The sequence below is a fragment of the Mesocricetus auratus genome, unplaced genomic scaffold (genome assembly GCF_017639785.1).
Source record: "Mesocricetus auratus isolate SY011 unplaced genomic scaffold, BCM_Maur_2.0 Super-Scaffold_100008, whole genome shotgun sequence".
Lineage (NCBI taxonomy): Eukaryota > Metazoa > Chordata > Mammalia > Rodentia > Cricetidae > Mesocricetus > Mesocricetus auratus.
The window spans coordinates 3,968,443-3,989,948 of NW_024429192.1; the positions used below are offsets into that span (position 1 = coordinate 3,968,443).

At 47.5% G+C, this 21,506-nt stretch overlaps 1 protein-coding gene across 3 annotated transcripts in view; it reads right to left on the minus strand.

Annotated features, from left to right (window-relative positions):
- The window catches only part of Morc3 (MORC family CW-type zinc finger 3), a 38,421-nt gene extending 20,586 nt beyond the window's left edge, over window positions 1-17,835 (minus strand). For 2 of the 3 annotated variants that reach the window (XM_040750436.1, XM_040750435.1), the window contains exons 1-7: window positions 17,687-17,835; window positions 9,686-9,758; window positions 7,776-7,908; window positions 6,903-7,117; window positions 4,862-5,009; window positions 2,828-2,975; window positions 429-557 (exon numbers count right to left, since the gene is read on the minus strand). In XM_040750436.1, the coding sequence (XP_040606370.1) occupies window positions 429-557; window positions 2,828-2,975; window positions 4,862-5,009; window positions 6,903-7,117; window positions 7,776-7,908; window positions 9,686-9,758; window positions 17,687-17,725 (885 nt within the window). In that variant the 5' untranslated portion in view covers window positions 17,726-17,835. The remainder of the gene's footprint in view (window positions 1-428; window positions 558-2,827; window positions 2,976-4,861; window positions 5,010-6,902; window positions 7,118-7,775; window positions 7,909-9,685; window positions 9,759-17,686) is intronic. The other variant, XM_040750437.1, reaches the window with a different exon arrangement.
- Between the last annotated feature and the right edge of the window lie 3,671 nt (window positions 17,836-21,506).

Consider the following 21,506-nt stretch of genomic DNA (forward strand, 5'->3'; position numbering starts at 1 on the left):
GCTTACAACCATCTCAGTCCCAGGGGATCTCATACCCTACCAGCCTCCTTGGGCACCACGCACCCACATGATACAGATACACATGTAGGCAAAACACTCATACATATAAAATAAACATATGTATTAAAAATAAGTCCCAAAGCACATGCAGAAAGCAAACCTGGAGATAGAATTCCTATGGGGAGGATGGGCCAGAAGGAACAGCGGATAAGGACTCTGGCCATTAAGCTTGACAAACTGACTTTAATCCCTGGGACTCACATGGTGAAAAGGACAGACTCCTGCGAGTTGTCCTCTGATCTCCACACACCCACTCATGTACATACAAATGAATGCGATTTTTAAAACTATGACAGGAATAAAAAGGGTAATGACAAATGACATTGAATATTTCACTATGTTTACACAGCATTACACATAAAGGATACTAAAAATTTAGGTCGGTACACGTCCCGTTCAATGTAGGCAAGACTCTTTGAAACCAGCTGTGTCTTCACTTTCTGACCGCGCAGGATGATCTGCATTCTTGGCTTTAGGTAGAGAATGCTGCAGTAAGCCTGGAAGAGACAGCAAAGCCTGTCCTTACTAAAGAGTTACTCACAGACTTACTCATTCACTATTACTCAGATAGGAGCTTCAAAAGAAAGCGCTTCCTTTGGTAACAAACAACCTAATTCCTCAATAAAGTAATTTAGACTACAGAAGTGGGGTGCAGTTAGTGGTAAAGGTATGCACTTACCACGTATGAGGCCCTGGGTTCAATCTCAAGTATCAAGCAATGACAACACAAAATTACACTAGTTTTTTGATTTTAAGAGACAGTTTTTTTTTGAGCCCGGGTCTCCAAACAGCACAGAGAACTCTGCATGCAGCCTCCCCATGCAGTCACGGCAGGTGTGCACCTCCAACACTCAGCCAACAGGAGGATCTCCAGTTTGCGGCTGCATTGTAAGACAGGGTTCTCTGTGTAGCCCTGGCTGTCCTGGAACTCACTCTGCATACCAGGCGGGCCTTGAACTCACAGAGATCCACCTGCCTCTGCCTCCCAAGTGTTCGGATTAAAGTAGCCAGTCTAGGCTACCCAGAAAGATCTTACCCGAGAAAAACAAAGATAACTTTAGAAAACTAAACAACAACTTCTCACGCTAAGACATGTTCTGTCTCCCCATCACTATGAGAACCTCGGAAGGAAATGAGTTGAGTAATTCAGAGGACAGATCACAGACTCAGCATAAAGTCAAGTCTGAACATTTCTTACTTTTCCCTGGCTCCTGATTTCAAGAGCATGGTATGATGTCCTTTCTAAACCCACTCACGGTCTCCGTCAACACTGCATTGCCAACTGTCTGCTCTCACTGGCTGGATCTGTTTCATTCACACTTAAAAGCAGTGACACATCCCAGTAACAGGACAGAGTAAGAAATAGTATACGTTTGCTATTATGATTACTCAGAGCTCAGAAAATGTACATTATCAAACTTGTGAATGTCAGATTCTTGGCTTTGAGATATGTAATGACTTCAGCACACAAAGCATAAAATTCATATCTCATTCAAATGAAGAAACAATGACCACATCACCAACATCACAGTACTGCAATCTGTGTATGTACACAATGTGATGCTCATATAGTCAACTGCACAGACCTGAGAATCACCATGGAGACAAATCTCTGGGAGTGGCTGTCAGGATTTTCTAGATGAGGTTAACTGAGGGGGGAAGAGCCACCTTAAAGGTAGGGAGCACCACTCCCTGGATTGAGGTCTCAAACTACATAGAAAGGAGAAAGTTGGCTCAGCAAAAGCATTCCTGATTTTGTCTTCTCTGGTGACACAATGTGACCACTAGCTCTCTGTCTCTTCTGTCACACCTTCCTCAAAACTAAAACTAAAATAAACTAAAATAAAACCATCCTTCTTAAAGCGTTTCTGTTGGGTATTGTCACAGTGAGACAAGGAATTAATACATTTAATCTTAAAACATAACTGAAGTCAAAATCTCAAGAGATACTTACAATGTTATGATTGTATATTATCTCATCAATTTGCTTTAGAAGACAAATCATATCGGGTGTGTATCCTACAACATTGTAGTTCTAAAACACTGAATTGGGTGTTCCATGACTTCAACTAATCATTATGGTAGATGCTGGATCTCCATGACTCTGGCAATGGTGTGTGATCTGGGAGGAGTTGCAGTGAGAGTCCATAGAGGATGGTGTACCAGAGGCCTTGAATCAGACAGATGACTCATTGCAAAGAACATTTTGTGGGTGGGGCTTTTGGACGAAAAGATATACTATGTGACACTCTGCAGCACCCAACACCACTAGGATGAATACAAACATGTTGGAAAGAAAGAAAAGCATAGTGGTTTGCTGGTTTATTCAAATAAACTAAGTGCAGAGCGGAAAAGCAAAAGCTGTGTGATGTCTTCAAAATTAAAACAAGACTTCCCTAACCCTGCTTTCTCTGAGACTGTGTCTCATGTAACCCAGCCTACAGGCAAGGATAACCTTGAACTCCTGACCCTTTGGCCTCCACCTCCCCTGTTCTAGGATTACAGGCATGTACCATCAAGTCCAGTTTATGGGGTACTAAGGGCCAAATCCAGGGCCTTGTGCATGCCAGGCAAGTACTTATCAACTAAGCACATACCAACCCATCTATTAAAATAAGGCTATCATAGCACAAAAACAAAACAACCAGTATCCAAATGAGTAGTTTAGTACCTTGATTCATGCCTTAACCCACATCCAGTAGAGACAACCAAAAGCCAGTGAACAGTTCAGTGCCTCCTGACTGCTCATTTCCATATGAGGACATACCCGTAGGGAGTAGTCACTCTCAGGGGCAATCTGGTCCATCCTTTCTTGTTTCTTGTACCCTTTCTTCCCTGCAGTCTCATCTAAATCCTCAGGAATTCTGATGTCATACTTATCCTTTTCAAAATCAAATTCTGTTGCATTTTTGTAACTGTAAGAAAAGAATTTAGAAAGAAGCAGAATTTAACTTCATACTAACTGGTAAGAAAACAATGAATAAATAAACAAACAAGCAAATAGTAGGTCAGGGTTTAGGGGGTAAGTACAAAATAATCCCGATAAAGAAAAAGCACCAGGACTCAGGGAAATCACACCACCCAGGAGCTGCTGACAGGACAGAACATGGTACAGTAGCTCAGGAGAAAGCCTGACAATTCAGAAACCGTGTCCCTGCGCAGCCCCAGAGACATCTGCATCTATGTTTACAGCGGTGTCTCTGGGTGCCAGGCTACACACACACACACACACACACACACACACACACACACACACACACACACACACACACACGCTTTTGACCAGGTGAGGCTGTAAACAATGGACCTGAGCTAACAATGGCGTGCGTGTGAGGCAGCAAAGGACTGTGCTGATGAATGAAAAGAGGGCAGACACCTGCAGGGGCCCAAGGGCTTCACACCCAGTTACCCTATGCTACTTTATGAAAGACACGATCAAGCAAAGGTCAAGGTCAGAGGCTGCCGGGACTCAGAAGCACAGCACAGAGGAAGCCATGTGTGGCCATAGCACACTCCGGGTGCTGTGCTGAGCTAAGTGCCTGACGCTTTACTACACCGATGACAATGCCATGGCACTACTAACATTTAGAGAAAACTGTAAGGGGACACGAGAGCCAGACTGCACATGAAAAACAGAGAGCTTGACTGAAAGAAGAGTAACTGGGAAGAGGGACAGGAAGGAGATTCAGAGTATCAGAAAAGCAAATCCTAAAATGCTTTAGGTTTTGCTACTTGTGTTTTATTTCTATGGTTCAGTGCATTGCAGACGTCCTTTTATTAAGAGTTAAAGCTCTTAATTGTAAAGGATTGGGTCCAAAGACTAGGAAGCACTAACTTTAATACTTAAAATTTACTGTGTGTGTGTGTGTGTGTGTGTGTGTGTGTGTGTGTGAGAGAGAGAGAGAGAGAGAGAGAGAGAGAGAGAGAGAGAGAGAGAGAGAGAGAGAGGAGAGAGAGAGAGAGAGAGAGAGAGAGAGAGAGAGAGAGAGAGAGAGAGAGAGAGAGAGAGAGAGAGAGAGAGAGAGAGAGAGAGAGAGAGAGAGAGAGAGAGAGAACATTTGTGTAGAGATTAAAGAACAACTTTAGTGAGCTCACTCACTTTTCCAATAGATCTGCGGACCTGAACTCGTGTTGTCAGGCCTGGCTATAAGCTTACCTTTACCCACTGAGCTATCTCACAAACTCAAGAACTATAAATCTTCAGCAAGGCAAAAATTTCATCTATAGTACTTACTAGATGGTTAACTCACGCGATCTAAATCTGGCAAGCTATTCTTCCTAGCTAGTATTTCATCTTTATTCCCCCCCCCCCTTTTTTTTAGGTAGTTTTTGTTTTCAAGCCTAGGAATGAAATAATAGAGACATAGTACTTTTGGAAACTGAATGATAGCACGAGAAACTTTTTAGAGCAATTTGAAAGTAACTCTTAAGTCAAAGTGGGCTCAATTAAATATCCTTAGAAAACACAAAATATGGGGCTGGAGAGATGGCTTAGACGTTAAAAGCACTGACTGCTCTTCTAGAGGTCCTGAGTTCAATTCTCAGCAACCACATGATGGCTCACAACCATCTGTAATGACATCTGGTGCCCTCTTCGGCCTGCAGGCATACACACAGACAGAACACTGGATACATAATAGAGAATCTAAGAAAAGAAAACAGAAAGGAACCCACAAATCGGGCAGTACACAACGCATGCCTTTCCATGCACTTCTAGTCTGTGTCACGAGGGTGGACAGTGAACCAGTTGTGCCGTGGACGCTACTCCCATGGTCAACGGCCAGCAGAGGTCTACATTTACCTTCTGAGGTTCCAAATGATGATCCTTGTCCCCTTCTTACCCATGATAGCATCAAGTTCCGCCAGTAATTTCTGTTCCGTAGAAAACAGAGAATGCTCCAGAATTGCTGTTAGGCTTGCTTTTGATTCTGCTAAATTAATCATCTGACGTACGTCCTTAGTTAAGGATTGAAATCAACAAATTTTACACCAGTATAATACAGAAGCCAACTTTAATAAACGCAAGAGAAGCCAATCCCTAAATTATTTCTAACCCCAAAGAAAACCAATGTGATTTCAAATCAAAACAAGGAAAGACGGAGAGTGAGCTCGCCGCAGGGTTCAGTGGCACCACCTATGCCCCACTAAGCGAGGCTAAGGAAGGAGGATGGGCTCAAGGCAGCTCACCTCAACTCTGAAAGGGGGAAAGAGCAAACTCATTATTTCTAACTAACTCAGTGATTCATGTCAACGAATTCCCAAAATCATTTCACTATTAGAGAAACTTTCAAGTCAGGTCAACAGCCTTTCTTATTAACACACAATAAGGAACTACAAGGTAGGCAAGGGGATTCATGCCTGTAATCCCTGCTGTGTAAGAGGCTGAGGCCAGGTATCTTCTACCACACACTGAAGCGCCGTCTAAGAAAAGCTATGGAGTAGAGTAAGCTTGTAACTATGGTCCTACAGAGCACACCCAGGTCCTCACACCAGATCAGTACTCTACTACTAAACTTCGTCTGCAGCCCTGGAAACAATGAACACAACTCTATACCTTTAATCCCAACACTCAGGAAGTGGAGGGAGGAGCAGGCTGTGATTTTTCCATACAAGTCAGGGGTTACCAAGTGAGAACTTGTTTCAAACCAACCAACCAACCAACCAACCATCCAACCAACCACCCACCCACCCACCCACCCACCTACCCACCCACAACCACAACCTCATTATGTTGAAGATTTCCATGGCAAATTTCCAGTAAAGAAAAAATAAACCCTGAGCTTCAGGCACAGGATAAAGGAAGTATATACAGACATGGCATGGAATACATGTTTAAAAAAAACAAGAATGGGCTGGGTGGTTGTAGAATAAGCTTTTAATCTCAGCACTTGGGAGGTGGAGGCAAACAGATCTCCGTGAGTTCCAGACCAGACTGGTCTACAGAGCAAATTCCAAGACAGGCTCCAAAGCCACAGAGAAAACCTGTCTTGAAAAACAAAACAAAACCCAACAAACAAAACAAAGCCAACAACTAGAATCTGTGGGCTGGAGAGTTAGTTCAGTGGTTATGGGCACTTGTTGCTCTTGTAGAGAGTTTGATTCCCTACATGGCAGCTCACAGCCATTTAAAATGCAGTGCCAGGGGAACCAACACCCTCCTCTGACCTCTGCAGATAACCACAAATGCATATGGTGCATATCCATAATGTAGACAAAACGCCACACACATAAGATGATTTTAAAAACAACAACAAAATTCTGGATGGGTGTACTGGCTGGTTTTGTGTCAACTTGACACAAGCTGGAGTCAGAGAGGAAGGAGTCTCAGCTGAGGAAATGCCTCCATGAGATCCAGCGGTAAGGCGTTCTCATTTAGTGATCAATGGTGCCCTCCCTAGGCAGGTGGTCCTGAGAGCTATAAGAAAGCAGGCTGAGCAAGGCATGAGAAACAAGCCAGCAAGACCCTCCACGGCCTCTGCATTAGGCCCTGCCTCCAGGATGTGGCCCTGTTTGAGTTTGTCCTTACTCCCTTCAATAATGAACAGCAATAAGGAAGTGTAAACCAAATACACCCCTTCCTCCCCAGCTTACTTTGGTCATGGTGTTTAGTCACAGCAATAGAAACCCTCACTAGGACAATAGGTATGGTGCTGTGCACTCTTAACTCCAGCTTTTGGTTGGACGGGATGGAATATCAGTAGTTTGGAGGCAAGTCTGGCTGACACGGAGGGACCCTCTCTAAAACCAAAGAAAGAGCAAGAAAGACTTGAGGACGATAAAGAGGAGTGTTCCAGACTTTTTGAAGTTTCTCTGCAGCATTCATTGCACAATCGGAAGGATATGGTGTCTGTTGAATGTGACGATAGGGACAACAACATGCTCCGCCTTTATGACTTCCAGGTAGGTCTGAGACAAGAATCCCACACTCATGGTTTCTCCATTTTTGGTAAAAACGATTGCATCTTTGCCCAGTCTCATAGAACCTGACTTGAAGCCATTCCCATACAATCCAACCGGGACATGACCATTCACGGTGACTTTGTCACTGAAGCCGAAGCTAAAAAGAAAAGGAAGATAAACAACAAATACTCATTCTTTCATTTTGAAAAATTCAGTAAGTATAAAGCCCCTTTAAAATTGAACGACTGTAATACCAAGTAAAAACCTTACAACACTATAGGCCTACAAACCTTTAGGAGGTTTCAGGCCACAGAGCGCTTCCTCTACCCATCTTCTCTTGTGGCCTGATTAATGATGGGTCAACTGACTTTCTGCAGCACAGGGAACATTCAGAGACAACAGAAGGCCTCTGCTTCTCAGTCCTCCCTTGCTCTGTGCTGTTCACGTTAGTGCCCCGTGCACACTGCTTACTGACTCAGCCTGAGACCACACGAATTATTTTATGTCTCCTCATTCTCTCAGTCTCTTTAAAAACAACTCCTCGTCTCTCACAGTAAATCCTATTAGAAACACAAGGTAAAAACAGCTACTATCTGTGTGCTACAACCCTAAAGGGATGCTGGAGTTTTAGGTAAGGCAGACATGGGGAAAGAGTGAGGAACATGGTGGGATTGCCTAATACTCTAGCTATAGAAACTAAGGAAACCTAATCACATGCATTTCACGTTTCAAAAACAAAAATGGACACGAAACAGTATTTTGCACGACACACATTAAAGAATCATTTTCTGAAGTCTAACGCGTTTCTTACACACCTTAGCATTTTATGTAACTTATCTGCAGTCATCCCGCTCCCATTATCAGTGAAAGTCAAGCATATTCGGTCATTGATCACTGTTTTATCAATCCAGATCTGTTTGGCGTTCACGTCAGGGTCATAAGCATTATCTGGAAGACAAAGGGTTTTGAGAAATTCTGAGTCTTCAATTTAAAGAAGCCATTCATTAGAACAATGCTGTAACAAGCAACAGAATACACTACTCCTTTAAGAGCTCTAACTGTTAGGCATTCCTAAGGTTTGTAAATACAAAACTAAACTGCCTCCATTGCCCGGCCCTTCACACCACACAGGAATGAAGCCTGGCAGCCACTGCACTCAAGAGGGGAACACCACTACTCACATGGATGGCTGGAACCAGCCTGTCTGTCTATCATAAGGGACTGAGAATTGGGTGTCAAAGAGCACCGGGGTGCACCCAAAGCTAAGCAGCAGCTCAGAACGAGAAGGCAGGACCCTTCTCCTAAGCTACACACACACATACGGAGACTTAGCTCTTCCAAGATCCAGCACTGTGATTCGTGTGATGTTTCTTTCTATCTTACAACTCCATCACTGTGCACTCCCACTTTAAACCTTTAATGTCTTGTTTATATACTCATTTCTCAGAGCAGGCACAATAAAGGACTGTTAAAAATGAAAACTATTTACCTTATCAGTAATAAAATCAATCTGTGACTTATCCAAGATCCATCTGAATAGCCCCTAAGTGAAATACACTTTGAAGTATTTATTAGAAACAATGGCTTTCTGGATTTTGGGACCCTTTCCCTCATACTGGCTTGCCTTATCCAGCTTTCATACAGGGAAGTGCCTAGTCTCACTGCCACTTGATATGCCATGTCTGGTTGAAACCCATGGGAGGCCTAGCCTTTCCTGAACACAAACTGAGGGGTGGAGGGATGGGGGCTGGGAAGAAGGGAAGAATGTAAAAAAACAATAAAAATCATTAAAAACAAAACAAAAGAATGGCTTTTAAACTACCCTTCTATAAAGCGGCTTACAGTTAACCTTTTCCAACCACTTCAGGAAAGACAAAAGATACTCACAGTGCTGTAGCACATCCATTGTAGAGCTGGGAGAGGAAAATATGACCACCTGATGGCTTGTTGGCTCTGACTGTATAAAAACTTAGTATTCTACCAAAGGAAAGGGCTCCTGCAAGCTGGGAAGGGTGCTCTAGAGAGACTGAGGACCAAGACTTACTGTGAGTTCCAGACCAGCCTGGGCTGCTAGAGGGAGACCCTTCCTTAGTAAACCAAAATTCAGAACTCCCTCCTTCTCCCATGTCTCAGGTAGAACCTTCCTTTGATAAAGATCCCACTGTAAAATGTACAAAGAAACTCCCAAGAATAACATTTCTCCCTTTAAAACATAAGCCTAAATTGGAAAAACAAACAAACTATTCTTGGTTATGTAATTTCTTAAGAAGAAAGTCATAACCTCATAATGCAAATCTGAACACAACTTATATATTGTCTCATGCTCATTAAATAATTAAGGTATATTATATTCCTGGACCTCATCATTCTCTTAGAGGAAACAAGAAACTATCATATATTTAACATATTAATTCTAACACCTGAAAGAGGAATCCACTGTTACACACTGTGAAGCATAATTCCTATTTCTTACTTTCATAGTCAGTAAAAATATTTGCAATGTAAGTGCTTTGTAAACTTAGCAAATTAAGAACTAAAAGCTATGCAAACACTTAGGTAGCATAGGGAAGGTTGAGGAGTTATCCACCTGATACAAACCTAAGCAACAGTTAAGTCAGCTTTTACACTGATGTATTTCTAAAAGTATAGTTGTGTATTACTCTTCAGAAGTTATTAAATTATAATTACAATTAACATATAGCATATGAAATGTCAATTTACATACCTATTAATTCAGCAACTGCACTGAATGGCCAAGTATGACTAGTAGAATTTGTATGTAAAAACTTCGGGCAAAGCTGAAACAAATCAACAATTCATATAATTTAATGCAGCCCTTAATTATGAGCACAAGATCCAATATACGTTGTCTCTGTGTTAAACAAACGCTGAGACCAAATTTAAAAAAAACTTAATTGCTTGCTCCAATAAAACCCTAGAAAGCAGCTTCCTGGAAGATTAGGCCGGGGAAACAACTCTATAGCTTACACATCAAGACTTGTTTGGTTCCTTGTGTCCACAACGCCACAGCTTCCAAGATTCCCTTGTAAAACCTGTTTTTAAAAGACCCAGCTGAAACCCTAAAGCCTGACAGACATTATTTCCTAAACCTGCTACTTACTTTGAGACAGGATTTTGCCAAAAGGGTGTTTAGCTGCTAGTGTACTGAGTAGGTCTAACAACGTTCCTAAGCTTGCTGGAGCCCCCCACCCCCTTAGAGACTGAGTATGACACTCCTGAATTGGCTGCAGTGTCTATTCCAAGTTTACTGCAGTTGAACATTGGCCTGGTGCGTATCCATGACGTTTTCAAACAACAAACCACTGCATTTCCAAAGTTCTGCAGTGTGACTTCACTCTCGGTCACAGATATGAAAGGGAGACAATCAACCCTATGACACGGGAAATTAAAACCTTGAGCAATTTAAGCACATAGATGCACACATGTAATCAATTAGCTTAAGCACTTTTTTTTAAAGGCAGGGTCTGGGCAGGAGAGATGGCTCAGTTGTTAAGAGCACTCACTGCTCTTCCAAAGAACATGAGTTCAAGTCCCAGCACCCACATGGCAGCTCACAACTGTCTGATGCCATCTTCTGGCATACAGATGTACACGCAAAGTACCCATATAGATAAAAAATAAAATCGTTAGCTGGACATGCTGGTACACACCTTTAATCCCAGTACTCAAAAGGCAGAGGCAGGTGAATCTCTGTGAGTTTGAGGGCAGGTTGGTCTACAGAGAGAGTTCCAGGACAGCCAGAACTACACATACAAACTCTGGGGGTGGGGGGTAGGGCTGTGTATCCTAGGATACCTTCAACTCACCTTAAACTTCTGACCCTCTTTCCTCCACCACCCCAACACAAGAGGTTGGGGTGCAGCTCAATAGGCAGAGTGCTTACCTAACATGAATAAAGAAAGCCCTGGGCTTAACCCTCACCCTACGAAACCAAGAGTCTGTAATTCCATCACTTGGGAATCACTGTATCAGAAATTTAAGGTTATCCTTATCAACTTAAAGTTGGGAGGCCAGCATGGGCTGTTGGAGATCGGTCTCAAGAAAAATAGACAAATGAAAACCTAGGCAACGACAGACATCAGCTCCTTACAGAAACTGGTAGGGCAAGTTGTGGACTCCAAGGACAACCAAAACTAGGCAGATCCACAGCAGCAAGTCAGCAAGCAGCCTACACACAAACCCATTGTAAGGTGCCAAGGCTGTTCATTAGGAAAAGGCCTTTTCAAACAATGGTGCTGGGAAAACCAGATTTCTGTATCACAACACACAGGAACTAAGTCAAAATGGATCAAAATCTAACATAAGAGACAAAACTGTTTAGAGTTTAGAAGAAGGCAAGAGAAGAGCTTCGTGACATTAGATTTGGAAATTATTTCTTGAATATAACAAAAATGTATACAAATCAAAGTGTATCAAAAGGACACTGGCAACATAAAAACAAACAAACCCGCAGCTCTCACTCAAGGCTGAGAGGCAGGTACACACCCACGTCCAGGGTGGTGAGTTTGATAAAGTACTTATGAGAAGACACACAGCAAGGCCTTTGGCACACCAGGCTGTGGACAGTGAAGCAGGAGAAGCAGGGCTTCAGCCTCAGCTGCTCTGATGGCAGTCCTTGACCTCTGGTTGAATGGAAGCCAGGGATGATTTGTTCATCTCAAGTGATTTACCTAGTGGTCATAAAGATATTAATCCACAGGGGGCCATAAATGGCTATTAAGGGGTCAAAAAGGTGTCCTAAGGGAACTTGCTCTCCACACAAGGGATGTCAAGCTGCCTCTGCAGCCCCTGCTTCCTAGGAAATCTCACAACACAAGGAACAGTGAAAACCCTGGGGGCATACACTAGCAGCAGAGGACTTGCCCAACAGCTACAAGCATCCTCAGTTTTATCCACCCCCATTTCTTGAGTCAGGGGTTCTCTGTGTAGCCCTGGCTATCCTGGAACTCAATCTGTAGACCAGGCTGGCCTCCAACTTGATCCACCTGCCTCTGTCTCTGGAGTACTGGGACTAAGGATATATGCCACCACATCCAGCCCCCTCGGGTTTCATTTTAGCCCCCCCAAAAAAAGCAAAAACTAGAAGTTCAACTGACAGAATTCAACTGAGATTAAACCAGGTTAATCCCTGGAACCCACACGGGTCAGCTCCTAGTGCTCTGTAGCTCCAACCCTAAGCAAGTCAGTGCCCAATTTCTGGCTCCCAAGGGCACCTGCATGAACACATGCATACACACTCATTAAAAAACCAAAACAAAAACCTCAAGGGAAGCTAGGTGTGATGACACACAGCTTTAATCCCAGCACTTGGGAGGCAGAGATCTCTGTGAGTCAGAGGCCATCTTGGTCTACATAGCAAGTTCCAGGCCTGGTGAAGCTGTGGGCTATGTATTGAGGCCCTGTTTCAAATAGAGAAAGGAAATGAAGGTGTCAGGGATGTGAAGAAACTGCACCTTAGTGCTCTGTTGTATCAAAGCAGTCAGTAGTGGGCAATGGTAAAGACTGCCTGCAGTCTAGCCCGAAGACTGGCTCAGTCAATCCCTGGGACCACAGCGGAGCAGAGAAATGACTCAGAAAAACTGTCCTCTGACGGCCACGCAAACAAAACACAGTATGGTGGGTCCTCAAAAACTTAAAACACAATCCTGTATGGGTAACTCATCATTCAGAATGGAACTCTCCGCACACAAGAGACTAAGTGCCTTGTCCAAAGTTACACGGCCAATTACCTATGTCAGGATGAGGTCATGAGGGCAGGGCAGGTCCAGCCCATGCTGTCAGTCACTAGGCAAGCGCTCACTAAAGGAGTAAGTCCAAGACACTACCTAGTCAAGGACTCCCAACTGACAAATGCTGTGTGTGTCTGAACACAGCTGCAAAAGACTTCTATGCCCTTTAAAAAGTGTGAATGATCAGTATGTATATAGAAAAAGACAAAATATACATCAATGACTAACCATGGAAAATAAAAAGCTGCACAGAAAAGGCAATCACAGTACAATGGCAGGCATATCTGAAAATAAAAGAGCAAACCGACCCCAACAAAAGTCAGTAAATAAAAGCAGCAGCACGCATGCCAGCTGAACACACAGGACCTCTCGGGTGGAGAGAACGCGACAAACAAACAGCAACCAATGTCTGAGCATTTTACTTACAACTAAGAAAAATGAAAAAATTAATTTTTTCTCTGCACTCCACATTTGGATCTCAGACACCCTGAATGATTCTAAAATGTCTATCAAGTGTGTAAAGATAGCACAGTGAAGAAGGCTTCCCTAGCATGTCCAAGGCCTTGGATTGAGATGGGAGGGGAGTTGAGTATTCCTAAATAAAGCCTGAACATGTTAAGGTTGATAACTACAAAGTTCATTCACCTTTAGAGTCTCTCCTAATCCAAGTATCTCACAGCTGCAGGCAAAATAATGCGCATGGCATCCCCCAATAGAACTATGGAAACTAACATTTATTTCACACATCACAGAGTTTTCTTCAACCATATTGGGTGCCCATTTTTAGATCACAGACCATCCAAAAACAGGTGGCAGGCTGGATCCGGTTCATAAGCTACACTGTACTAAGTAGTCATGAACCAAAAGCAGACGGGAAAATCCTGAGGTTCCAAGAGCCTGTGCCAAATTAGGGCTCTAATCACTGCCACACCCAGTCAGCTAGTAACCCTGAACTTTGCCACAGTGCTAGGGATGAGTCCAGGGTCTCAACAACACGCTATTTGGCAACACTGCCAACTTTAAGGAATTTGGCTTGCTTGCTTCCTCATTGCACTACTGACTGGCCTGGCTCTCATCTATGCAGATGGAGAGTTCTCAGAGTGTTGCCTCTACCTCTTGAGTGCTTCGTTACAGGCGAAGGCCAAGCCTTGCTGTTTGTTAGTCTTTATGCATAGCATACAGGGGATGAAATCTAGAGTCTTGCCCTTGCCAGGCCAAGTGCTCTACCATTAAGGTATATATATCCCCAGTCCTCTTATATTTGGAGACAGGATGTCACTTAGTTGGCCTGGCTGGCCTTGAACCTGTGATCCTCCTGCCTCAGCCTCTTGAGTAACTAGAACTATAGAAACACACTACCAGGCCGGTATCAATTTAACCATGCTGTGTTGGGTGTGTGTGAGCATACATGAACGAGAAGCCAGAGACTGACAAGCGTGCTCACCTTATTCACCAGGGTCTTCCACTGAACCTGGACTCACTAGTCTAGACTGACTGGCCAGAGAACTCCACGCACCTCCCCGCGCACGCTGAGATTACAGACACTTCACTGGGGGGGACCTCATCTCTGGTCTTCATCTACCCTGAACTAAGCCACTCCCCTAGCCTTCAATTTTGAAGAGTCAGAGAATGCAGCATGTAAGGAGGTGGAAAGGTGGGAACTTGTCCCAGAACCAACTCAACACTCATTTACCCTTTCCACCTGATCACGACTGGGGTACACTTCAGGCTGCGGCTTATCTTTCTTATGAGGAAAAGGGTCAAGACACATGGTCCAAGCTGGCGCGGAACCTCCTGCCTCAGCCTTCTTAGTGCTGGGCTTATATGTAGCTGGGATTTTCTTTGGGCTCCCGAATAAAGTCATGGAGACTTATTAATTATGAGTGCCCAGCCCCAGGCGTGTCCACCAGTCTTTGGATTTACAATGTGTCTCTTCACCTGCACGCTGCCTCTCGGCTTTTACCTTTCTTTCCTTCTGTTACGCCCTACTTTCCCGCTCCTCCCTGACTGGCTGCTGGCCCCTGGCATCTCCCTGCATCTCCTTTTCTTCCTTCCTTCCTCAAGTCTAAATTCCTCCTCCTACTTATTCTCCCTGCTAGAAGTTCTGCCTATTCGTCCTCCCTTGCTACTGGCCGTCCACCATTTTAATAGAGCAATCAGGTGCTTTAGGCAGGCGAGGTAAAACAGCAACACACACGTGTCCACAGTGGAACAGACATTCCTTCCACAGCACTGTGCAACGCTGCCTGGTCACCCGGGTGAGACTCTTAAGGAAACAGAATGTGCACTTACTTTTGGTAGTGGGAAGGCACCTAGGGCCAAGCCCACCCGACTGTGTGCCATGACACCAGGGTTTATCCCTGACTCAGAACCGAGACTTCCGACACTGTGGCAGGATCACTACTGAGGTAACCGGTGTGATCGAAGCTCCCTGAAGCCTCCTCTGGACTCAGGACCCTGCATGTGTGTGGCTAACACTGCGACTGAGAAACGCAATGCGGTGAGACCGCCAACATTCTCTTGAGCTGTCTTTAGTGCCCTCCTCCCAAGTGCTGAACCTGGGCCTCACACAAGGCAGGCAGGCATAATGCCACTGACGTACAGTCCGAGGCCACTCTCCTGCCTGTTCTGATTAAGTTGTACAGGCTGGCCCTGAACTCACTCTGTAGCCCAGGCAGGCCTAATTTGTACTCCTCCTGCCTCAGCCTCCAGAGTAGATGGAACACAATCTGCACCACAAGGCCTGACTGGTCAGTGCCCTTAGAGCTAAGATCTCCAGTAGGTAGCCTCAGTGTGCTGTCAGGAACAGCAATGGACTCATCCACAACCTTTTTTTATTGTAGGATTTAGAAGCATCCATAGGATTAAAGATAACAGCAACAGAACACTTGCCTGTCAAACAGGAAGCGCCTTGTTGATTAACCCCTAACACACACTCACCCACCACCCCATTACTCAGGACAATCTATATCCCTGCTCCAGGACCTTGGCCACCCATAATTTACACGGAATGATTTCTTTTCTTCCTGTTTTATAAAAAGATTTATTTATTTTTAATGTATGAGCGCTCTAACTGCATGTAAACCTTTACGCCAGAAGAGGGCATCAGATCCCACTAGAGACGGTTGTGAGCCTCCATGTGGTTGCTGGGAGTCGAACTCAGGACTCTCAACAGCCAGTGCTCTTAAAGGCCGAGCCATCTCTCCAGTCCTGAGACAAAATAATTTCTATCATTTCCCTGGGAACAGGAACTCTTGGCTCTAGAGTGGCGAGCATTACTCTAACCACATTCACCCAGCTGGGGAGCAGAACTAAGAATGCTTAAACGCAGTGGAGAGAAGAGAATACGGTTACTCTCTTTTAACTACTACAGACCATTTCACTAAGCAAACTACATAACTAAAGGTCCTTGACCTGGAAGACGTAAGCAAGCCAAGCCGCATAAACCAGCACAATCTCTCTCTCAAAGGAAAGGGGATTAAGCAAGAATGGCCAAACTACGGGCCCTAGAGGAATGACTCGGTGATAGCCCTTATAGAGGACCAGGGTTCAGTTCCCAGCTCCCCACGGGGCAACTCACTCCCTCAGTAGGCCGAGGGATCGGAGTCCCCCTAATCCTCTAAGCACACAGGTGGATCACACACACACACACACACACACACACGCAAACCACTCACGCACATAAAATAAATAAATGCGGGAAAAATGGGCAAACCCAAACCGTATTAAAACACCACACGGGGGGGCACGGGAGGAAGGGAGGGAATGGGAGAGGGACCTGGAACTGACTTGTGAAGCAACCTTGATTCTTATCTAAATTTAAACTGGAAAATAAAATTAAAAAAAAAAAACACCACACACACACACACACACACACAAGACCAATGTGAGGGGTGCTCAACTCTGCAAACCAGGTCACCTTTCACGCACACCTGGGACTATCACACCTCCCACCCCAACATGAATGGGCGGGGAGCAGACGCATCCTTCGTGTGCCAGCCAGAACCTCTGGAAATCCCTACCGCTCGGCGATGAGGTGTAACACCGAGTGCCTACTATTATTACTATTATTATTATTATTACTTGTGGAGGCAGGGCTTCCCCGTGCCCCCTCCACAGTCCCGGAACTGGCCTGCCGGACACCCGAGCGCTGGGGACTACAGGTGGCCCCCGCCCGCCCCGCGCGGCCGGCTCGCTCGCAGCCCCAGCAGCCAGCCCCGGCCGCGGCTGAGGAAGTACTTTCTTTCCCCGCCCGGCTGCGGCGCCCCGGTGCCCGCGGAGGACGGAACTTTGCGGGCGCCGTCAGGTGAGGAGGCCACGCCCACGCCGTCTGGGACCCCAAAGTCTCAGTCAAGTCGTTCCTTCTGGGCGGACCACTCCCAACGGCGGCGGTCGCGGCTGCAAGCGGAGGCAGGGGCGAGCCGAGGGGAGCACGACAGGACCCTCGCCTCGGGCCTCGGTGTCCCCGTGCCGGGCAGGGCCGGGGGACAGAGGGGGGAGGACGCAGCCCAGCGGGCGCCGCAGCCCCGGCCGCCGCCACCCCCCACCCCACCCCGGGCCGATCCCATCCGATCCGATGCGATCCGGGCCGGGCGGCTCCGCAAGCTCCGCCGCCGCCGCCGCCGCCAAGCTCCGGAGCGGGCGGCTACGGCGAGCGAGGGCGCGGCCACGACGACAGCTGGCGGCGGCGGCGGAGCTTGCGGAGCCGGGCTGGGGCCGCAGCCTGGCCCGTCCGCCCGCCCGCTCGCGCACGGGTCGCCTCCCTCCCTCTCTCCCTCCCGGGCGCTCCTGAGAGCCGAGCGACATGGCGGCGGCTCTGCGGCCGCGCCGAGACCCCCCCCCCCGCTCCCCCACTCCCGGCCGCCGCGCCGGGCCCTCGAGTCGCCGCCGCCCACCGCCACCCGGCTCGCCAGCCCGCCCGCCCGCCCGCCCGCCCTCCTGGGAGCCGGCCCGCTCCTCCCCTCGCGGCTGCTCACCGCGCTGAGGCGGATCCCGCTGGGTGACTGCGCCGCCATCTTGAGAGAGCTACAAAGCCAGGACCGGCCTCGGCCGCGACCCGACTGGGAAGCTGAGGCCGCCGCGCGTGGGGAGGGGAGAAGCCCGGCGGTCACGCCCACTTCCGGGGCGGGGCGGCCCCGCCCGCTCACTTCCGCCCTCGGGCCAAAGCCCAAGCGGGCACCCCAGTAGGCGGGCTTGCTTGCCCGACTGGGGTCCGACCGGCTTGCGGGCGCATGCGTGCGTGGGGCGGGCGAGCGGGGCGGGCGCCCAGACGGCGCCTGGTGGCTGGACCTTGGAGGCTGAGGACGGGCGCGAAGAGCGGTGTGCGTGAGGCTCGCCCTGCACAGGTGCGAGCCCTGCCCGCTAGGAATGATGTTATTTGACAGAAAGCGGAGGAAACAACCTTGCCCTTTTGGGTTGGCCTGGGAAAACGATCGGCTCTTATCCTGGCAGGCACGGTGCACATGGAGATGTGAACCCGGGGTGTGTGTGTGTGTGTGTGTGTGTGTGTGTGTGTGTGTGTGTCGGTGCCGGTATCGCACTTGAGTCGGGTGTGGAAATGAATCAAGCACGGGCTGCCAGACGGTACGGGCAAAGACAGGGATGAAAGGTTTGCCAGAGCGTCTACTGCGACCTCATAAACAGTTTTAATGGGTTTTTCCTGCAACGGGATGATAGGTTTCTCCGGCGATGCAGTGAGCCGGATCAAGCCGAACTGAAAAAAAAAGAACAGGTTTTATTTGAGCAAAGCAACTCCCAGGTAAATGCTTCAGCCCCAGAAGTCACGTGTGGAGGATAAAAGGTCCAGCCAGACAAACACACCCTGGCCCCGAAACCAGTACCAAAGAAACACTCTGCCTCTGACCGGCTGAGTACGAAAACCAACCAATCTCAGCACAAAACCAACCAATCACTGAGCAGGAAAACCAATCCCAGCACAAAAGCAACCAATCCCTGAGCAGGAAAACAAACCTATCGCTGATCTTACCCAAATCAGGGATTGAAATCCGACCAATTCCCACCCTGATAATCTCCACCCCCCCCAGGGCCTGTTCAGTTGGCTGCTGCCTTTTTCCCACCCTGATGGAGGTAGCCACCCTTCCAGATTCTTCAGTCCCAAAAAGTCTCCTGAATGAGGTTTGGGTCGACAGAGTGGAGCAGAGCCGTAACACTTTGCCTGGGAAGCCTTTCCCTAGTGAAGCAGAGCTGTAACAACTTGGCTGGGAAAACCCACTGGTCACACTGGGGACACGCTCTCCTGGAGCACGGCTGTAAGCTACTGCGCTTAAGATGACTTCGTGGTGTCGCCTGGCTCCTTACTGCCGAGATCACCTGTCTGAGCTGCAGTGCTCACAATGCAGCCTTGCTAAAGCAGGCAGCTTATATACCCTGTAGTCGAGGGCGATGACAGTCCTCCACGAGCTGGGTTTTTGCCCAAGTATGGTCAAAAGCTGAGCACTGTAGGTGGGGTCTTGGGCAGCTGGCGGCTCCAGGGGAGGGGTGACTCAGCGGCCAAGAATGCGGAACTGGGCTTTTTGGCAGCTTTTCTCTGTAGGAGATTCTTTGAGAGGGCGGGGTTTGGGGGAGATAGGAATGGGGCTTTCCGGATCAAGCAGGAGTTAGCTGGAGATTCCAGTCCAACAATTTTATTAGTGAAAGTCCAAGTAGCACAGAAGTATGAAATTCTCCCAGCTCCTCTTCTGCAGATAAAGCAATAAACACTGCCTGCCTGCGCCCAGAAGAGGCCATCAGAGGCCCTGGAGCTGGAGTAACCGGTGATTTGCCAGCTGCCGTGTGGGGGTTGGGGACTAAAACCAGCCCTCTGGAAAAGCAGCCAGGGCTCTTAACCACTAGGGCATCTCTCCATTCACGGATTCTATTCATTTTAAGAATGTGGTATTCTTGTACCTAGTGAAGAATTGGATGGCCCTGGCTGTCCCTTGTCCCCATCCTAATCCTGCACTCCCATGGCAGCTCACCACTATGACGCCAGCTGTGGGAGAGCCAACACACATACCTGGCCTTCCGAGGTATGAGAGGTTCACAGGATCTAAACGAATACAAGTATTCATGCAGGCAAACATTCATACATATAAATAAAAAATGCATGTTTTTAAAATTACAAAAGTAAAAGGTTAATGTAGGACTGGGTATTATAGGCAGAGAAAGTCTGAGTACCTTCCCCAGCTGGGCCTCATCCAACAGAGCATCGGGGAGATAGAGGCAGGTGCTAAGAGAATGGGCTATAAAGGGCCATGGGTCTCCTTGCCCAAACTTTCTTTCTTTCTCTCAATGGTTGCCTTAGTTGAGGTTTTTATTCTAGTGTTGTGAAGAGACACCATGACCCTGGAAACTCTTATAAAGGAAACCATTTAACTGGGACTGGCTTACAGGTTCCAAGATTCAGACAATTGTCATCGTGCCGGAAGCATGCTGGCACACAGACAGACCTGGTGCAGGAGAAGTAGCTGAGAGTTCCACGTCAGCACTGGCGGGCAGCGGTGTGACCATCTGAGACACCATCAAAGCCCAGTCCCAGTGACACACTTCCTCCAACAGGACTATACCTCCTAGTAGCACCACTCCCTAGTGGCCTGTGGGGGCCGTTTTCATTCAAACCATCACGATAGTCCACGCCTATTCTTGGGAGGACTTTCCTTTCTTAATAAACTGAATCTCAGAACCTTCTCACACTGTCTTCCAAGCTCTGCCCCCTTCTGTCTGCCTGCCACGCAGCTCCCTTGAGGGATATGCCTGTTGGTATCCTGGGTATTATGCTGACCCCGCCCCCTGACAGCTGGCAGGGTCTGCACACCGGCATTCAGGCAGATACTGAGATAGCTCAAATGGCCCCGTGTTGCGTGGCTACTTCACACGTTGCGTGGTTGCGTAAGGACCCTGTATGCTTGTGCCGGCTTTCCCTCTTAAGCACGTGCCTTCCACCTGCTCGCCCCCTTCCACCTCTGTTCCCGGTTGGCCGACACCTACCCCTTCCTTTGCTCCCTTTCCCCAATAAAACCCACGGGGGTCATGTTGAGTTTTGTGGTTTGTGTTTCATCTGCCCGCAGCTGCAACAAAACCGCCACAATGCCTGCTTCTTCAGAGACAACTCAGGAAAGCCACTGGGCCAGGAAGATGGCTGAGTGGGTAAAGGCCCCAAACCTGACGAGTTAAGCTGTAGCCTGGGCCCCGTGGTGGAAGGAAAGAACTGACCCATGGGGGCTTGAATGAGAGTACCCCCCCCTTAGTTTCATATGTTTGAATGCGTGGTGTCCCCTCGGTGGAACTGTTTGGGAAGGATTAGGAGGTGTGGCCTTGTTGGAAGAGGCGTGTCACTGGGTGCGGGCAGGCTTTGAGGTTTCAAAAGTTCACACTACTTCCCACTTAGCTCTGTTTATCTGCCTCAAGCTTGTGCCCTGCCCTGCCTGCCTGCCTGTCTGTTGTCATGCTCCCTGACACGATGGCTATGAATTCGTGGTGCCTCTCCAGACAATGATGGCCAACAGAGTGTCAATCAGCATGGTATAAGAAAGACATCCCTGTCAGCCTGACTCAGCACCAGGAAGTCTATCTCAGACCATTTAAGCACAGCACAGTTTGGGGAAAAAGTTCCCTGGTGGTAATGAACTCAGTCCCGCACGACTAGTAAAGCTTAAGGCACGACCGCATCGAAACTCCTTGTAAGGTACCTATGACCTCTTCCATAAAGATCAGTTCAACTGATTGAGAAACAAAGCCGAGATAAGAGTCTAGGGAGGGCCGGGCGTTGGTGGTGCACACTTTTAGTCCCAGCACTCG